Source organism: Orbicella franksi, chromosome 15 (genome assembly GCF_964199315.1).
Source record: "Orbicella franksi chromosome 15, jaOrbFran1.1, whole genome shotgun sequence".
Taxonomy (NCBI): Eukaryota; Metazoa; Cnidaria; class Anthozoa; order Scleractinia; family Merulinidae; genus Orbicella; species Orbicella franksi.
In genome coordinates, this window is record NC_138159.1 from 13,601,103 (window position 1) to 13,607,205 (window position 6,103).

The 6,103-nt window shown below is 43.0% G+C and overlaps 1 protein-coding gene across 1 annotated transcript; it reads left to right on the forward strand.

Annotated features, from left to right (window-relative positions):
- Positions 1-2,709: 2,709 nt before the first annotated feature.
- LOC145469240 (uncharacterized) lies at positions 2,710-4,818 on the forward strand. Its single transcript, XM_081452930.1, has 2 exons — positions 2,710-4,006; positions 4,268-4,818. Exons 1-2 carry the CDS (start codon positions 2,710-2,712, stop codon positions 4,693-4,695), a joined length of 1,725 nt encoding a protein of 574 aa, XP_081309056.1. The 3' UTR covers positions 4,696-4,818.
- Positions 4,819-6,103: the final 1,285 nt, after the last annotated feature.

Here is a 6,103-nt window from a genome sequence, read left to right on the forward strand (position 1 = left end):
AGTTAGATAGAACTAAGGAACAACAATGTAAATGCTGTCTATTTTTTATACATTAGCGGAAATAACAATTACTGCCAGTCGTACGGGGGAAGTTTGTTTTTGTTAAAACTCTCAACCCTATCCGGCCCTCTAACTATGGTACATGGTATCATCCAAATTTCTCCAATTCGGAGGACAGAAGGTTAATAAAATTACTCGCTTACTGGGCGATTTTGGGGTAGCACACTTGAATTTGGCCTACATGACGAATTTCGCGAGATCAAGTAATTTCACTTTTGAAATGGCGGAGCCCGTGAGGCTAACTATTTCAACAGTTAGATCGCAGTTAGGATCGCAGTTAGGATCCCGCAGTTAGGATCCCGCCTTCGGATCCCTAAAGAAATTTAAAAAAAGGAATGCCCCCTCCCTTGTTTTCCACCACCCACCCCCCCTCCTTTCAACCTGTATAGAACTAGCATCCCATCCAGGGGGGAGTAGAAATACTTCCGGCCAATTTACTGTTGGGGACAACACTGCGATGAACTAGCATCCCATCCAGGGGGGATGGGGGGGAGTAGATATCCTTTCGATGGTTGCTGTTGAAAACCCGTTTGCCTCCAGCCATGACTTGACTTTATCTTAAAAAAACGATTTGGCAAAGTACTACATCTTTAAGCGTTCACTGTATGCTTCCTTGATCATAAGCACGGCGAATGAAAGGGCGCTAGGAGAGCTGCAGCCTTTCTACCACAAATGGACAAAAGGCAGGTTGGAGTACAAAATCACGGGCATGCACCAATGAGAGGTTTACGACTACAACTATCTTTGCTTCTATTGGACAACCTATCGTGGCTGTCGATCATTTCCCATTTGTAGTTAAAAGCACCATGCAACATAGCGACCTTGAATAACCCAATAGTTACTGTCAATTTGGTGTCCACTTAACCCGGAGGTATTCCCTTATATGGCCTATATAGGCATAATCGGCGCCAAAGGGTATAGTTTTTGAGCCATTCTGGTTTGAAATAGAGTATGGTTTGTGCACTCTGGTCTTGAAATGGGATTGTTTTTTGAAGAAACTAGTTCTTATTCGTTGTATTTAGACCATCAAAATCGTGTACGTTCCGCAACGGCTTGTCACGTGCCGGGCTTTAGGGGGTCTGAAATAAAACCTTGAAAGCGCCCTTCAACATAGCGACCTTGGATGACCTACTGAATAGTTCGGTTACCCGATACTCACACAAAACATTTCGGGGGGTACTCCCTTACATGGGCTATATAGGTATGTGCGGCACCAAAGGGTATGTTTTTTGAACCATTCTGGTTTGAAATAGAGTATGGTTTGTTCAATCTGGGAGTGTTTTTAGAAGAAAGTACTTCTTTATCATTACAATTAAGACTACCAACATCGAGAACCGTGTACTTGTACGTATCGTAACGGACTTTAGGGGTCTGAGCTAGGCCATCAAATTTTGGGTTGGATCTGAAATAGGGTGAGGGTTTCAAGAAGCTCACCGCACATCCCCATCAATTTTTCTTTCTGGGACTACCCCTCTCAGGATCACATGTAAGGCAACATAAGAATAAAGATAACCCTGTGGCAGACTTCCAGGAAGACATTTTAATTAGATGATCGCAAAGGTCTGCAAAGCCGATTGCGAAATGACCGTCTGGTCACGTTTCACGGAAATAAAGCTGATTAATTGACTGATTGAGTGAGTGACAGAATGATAGATAGATAGATTGATTAATTGTTTAACTGGTTGCTTGGGAATCTAAACCTTTCTGTAGCATTACATGTATCTCAATGGCTCTTTAACTCATGTAGCTAACTATAACGGTAATCAAGCACCATAAGTGAGAGGTGGAAATTATAAAATAAATTTTTCAACAAAATTAAATACATGTTCAAAGAAGGCTTGTGTTTCTCCCGGTCACTTTTTGATTGACATTACATTTCAGTAATTCAAAAGGCACTATGAATAAGAGCAGAACCTATTCTTAATTGGGCCCATCTTGGCTAAAATGGAAATGGTTATATTAGTCAGAGTCAAAATGGCTTTACTAGTTGGGCATTTTTGGTGGAAGCAAAACGGCTCCATTAATAGGAGCTTAGACGGCCCTAAATTGGAGCCAACTAGACTTGAACGGAAATAGGTCTACCAGTTTGAGTCAAAATGGCTCTAGTGATAGGGGCTGATACGCACCAAGGGGCTGAATTATTGTACACCGTGGGCCAAATCAGTTTTTGGTGGGGCAGAAAGGGTTTTTATTGGGATCGATATAGACCAAATTGACAAAATGGCCCCTCGAGGGGTCAAATCAGCCCCAGGGCCCAAAGAGCTAAATCAGCACTTTAGGGCTGAAACAGATCTTTTGAATTTACAGTGCAAGCATGGAGGAAATAGAGAGAGCGTCCGTAGAATGCTTAAGCCCGGTGCAGTGAACAGAGCAAAGTCATGTGAAAACCACTTCTACGACTGTGGTCACAATTAAGAAAGGAGAGATTGGAGCTCTGGCTCTACATTAACTTTCAGAAAGATGTTGCACGAAATATATCTCGCACCTACCCCTGGCGCATTTGAGGCAAACAGAAGAAAACTAATTGACTGGACGGACAAAAAAACAGAAAAAAGAGGCCATATTAAATCCAGGTTCAACAAATTTTGGTTCAGAAGACGAATGCATGTATTCCGCGCCTTTAAGAGTGCAGACACGCCTAATACCAATATGGCAGAGGCAGGCCACTCGCGTAATGCCACAAGAGGTGCCAAAAATAAGTCGCTGGCCACAGTAGCCGAAGAACATATTGTCGAATGTGCTCTGCTGAAATCGAAATTAGAAATGCATGAAAGTGGAACCTACAAAGGGGGCTATTGCCCAATGCAACGTCAAAAACACACAGCGTCATTTAGAAGGCAGAGAGACCGAGTTGCTCAATTTGCGAGGGAGCTCGAAGCAGGAGACATCAATCCACGCCTTTACTCTACCTCATCCTTTGTTGACCCTTCTTCGAGTCACAGAGCACCGAAAAGAACAGGGATCTCTACAAGTGATGATATAGGCGCCTTAAGCGCCTCGTCTTCCTCGGAAAATGAAAGCACACAGGCAGAAGGACGAAAAACTGCTAAGGCTTCCTTCAGAAAACGAAAGGGAAGAAGCAAAGTGTTCCAAAAGTCGCTCTCGATGGCTAAGCGAACAAAGTCAGTAACGTTGACGCAAATATATGATGCCGGGCCCACAAGAACGGTGTTCGAACTGCTAGACGGTGGAAGGATAAGATTAGTAGAAATAAGCGAAATACCTACTTGTGACTGTGGCATGGTCTCTTCCAGAGACATATGCATGCATGTCATATGGGTCATGCTTAGAAAATTGAATGTCAACGAAAATGACGACATTATTCAGCAAAAATCGATTACAGTTGCCCGGGTCAAGAAGCTTCTGAGAAGTGAAGAGCATGCCGTAAGCAGTGGGGTCATTGCGAGTTTGACTAGTGGAGTATCCGCTGCAACTACAGCTTTACCACCTGAGGCAAGTAAAACAGCCATCAGTGGAGGTTTCTTCCACAACATTGGAGTCTCTACAACGAACATTGCTATACCACCTGCGGCAAGTACAACAGCCATCAGTGGAGGTTTCTTGCCAAACAGTGGAAGCTCCATAGCGAGCAGAGCTATATCACTTTCAGCAAGTACAACAGCCATCAGTGGAGGTTTCTTACCAAACAGTGGAAGCTCCACAACGTGCAGAGCTTTACCTCTGGCGGCAGGTACAACAGCCATCAGTGGAGGTTTCTTCCACAACATTGGAGTCTCCGCCACGAGCAGAGCTCTGCCACCTGCGGCAAGTACAACAGCCATCAGTGGAGGTCTTTTACCAAACAGCGGAAGCTCCACAACGTGCAGAGCTTTACCACCTGCGGCAGGTACAATAGCCATCAGTGGAGGTTTCTTACCAAACAGTGGAAGCTCCACAACGTGCAGAGCTTTACCTCTGGCGGCAGGTACAACAGCCATCAGTGGAAGTTTCTTCCACAACATTGGAGTCTCCGCCACGAGCAGAGCTCTGCCACCTGCGGCAAGTACAACAGCCATCAGTGGAGGTCTTTTACCAAACAGCGGAAGCTCCACAACGTGCAGAGCTTTACCATCTGCGGCAGGTACAATAGCCATCAGTGGAGGTTTCTTGCCAAACAGTGGAAGCTTCACAACAAGCAGAGCTCTACCACCTGCGGTAAGCACAACAGCCATCAGCAGTGGATTCTCTAACCGTTTCACAAGTGGAGGTCTCTTGCCAAACAGTGGCAGCTCCACAACGAGCACAGCAATACCAGCAGGCTATCCACACTTTCCTCCCCATGTCTATCAAAGTCACCAGAAGATGCCTTGGCACAACAGCAACCCATTTGTAAATGTCCCAATTAACAATAGGATAAAGAAATGTGCAGGATGCCCATTTGAGTTTTTGGACGCCAGTGGTCCTACCTTTACTGGTTTGGTTGTTCGCCATTGTGAAAAGGACTTCTACATAGACAAAACTGGGCATCGGATGGTGGGAAGAGAAACCAACAGATATTACCACTGCGAAAATGGGTGTCTATTAAATAGGCATCCATACTTCAGCGCCGCTCTGATACGACTCGAACCAGGACTGCAGTTGAATTCCTTTCAACTAAATCATTTGCAGCGTGCTCTGCATGTACAGTTCCAGTGACAGTTATCAACAGAGTAATTGTTTTTTTTTTTCAACAAATGAAATAGTGCATGCAAATTCATTACAGCGGTTAAAACAAATCAATGCCTACTATAAGGTTTAGAGATACCTCAGCAATAAAAATGCATTATGTGAGTTTTAATTTCGGTCGCGATCTTGGAGAATTGTACAGTCTATTGACAGTTTTTTTTTTTAATTCTTGTATTGCGCGGGACTTGTGCCCAGGTTTAATTCGCGTTGTCCTCTACAGATCGTTTTCACTCACATGGTCATATGGCCGCCGTGACGTCATTTGAAAACCATCTGTTGTTCAAATCGTTCCATATTGCGACTGCGTGAGAAATTTTCTTTTTAATTAAGGTCTACCCGGGAAACATTTGGAAAATTGAAGGCAATTTTTAGGGATCCAAAGGGGGGATCCCAACTGCGGGATCCTAGCTCCGATCCTAACTGTACCAATAGTTTATCCCGGAGCCCGTGGAACAAAATTAAAACGATTTCAAAGATCCTGAAGATGGTTTTTGGGGAGGAAAACAATTCAGAAGGTATCTTAAGTAATTATGAGAGTAATTTCCTAAATTATGTAGAAATTCCAAGCGATAATTGTAGGTAAACGAACGTTCGTGTCTCTTCGCATGGGTTCCTAATACAAAGACATGCTCGAATGCGACAAAATACTCTTCAAATCGCGAATTTACGTTTAGAATATCTCGCTTTGATATTGATTTACGTGTAAACACGTAACATTCTCATGAAATCCATTTATGATATTAAGAGTATTGTATGGTAATGCACTTTAAAATATTTGGTAACAAGAAAAGAAAGAATACTTTCAGATTTAATTGTCTTAGGAGTGGACAAGAGACCCCCGCACTGGGGGTCGTCATGGTGTGCCAAGATTCATAGCACTTTCTAATGTGACAATTACGTTGTAGTGATAAACTTTTAAATTCAACGACATGGTCATGAGACAATGAATGATTTACAATCCTGTATACTTTGGCCACTGTTTAAACGTTCTTTTTATGTTGTTTATGGGTGAAGTGAATGCATGATGAAGTGATGGTTACTCTAATATTTGATCATAGCAGTTTGATAGTGCAGTAAACTACAGTGTCCATTGATCACTAGTGTCTGTGCATGACAATAGCTATTTTTCTTCCCTTGAGGTTGTTATCATCACGCATATTCCAAGACTAAGAGGTACTTCATCTTTGTTTATAACATATCTTGTCGCTAATCCAAGACCAACCGGATTAATTTCAAGTGCAGCAAACGACTATTGATGATCATCTTCGTGCTCAAGTGAATTTACTGTTGACAAATACGATATGCTTGACTGAGTTGTAGAGAAAGAAAATCTTCTCGATACATCGAGGAAGTCCATCTAGAAACGAAATGGAACCTT

Coding starts and splice junctions, on each gene's coding strand:
- LOC145469240 (XM_081452930.1), top strand. CDS start 2,710: ATGGCAGAGGCAGGCCACTCGCGTAATGCCACAAGAGGTGCCAAAAAT. Junction 4,007..4,267: donor TACAACAGCCATCAGTGGAA/GTTTCTTCCACA, acceptor TCACAAGTGGAG/GTCTCTTGCCAAACAGTGGC.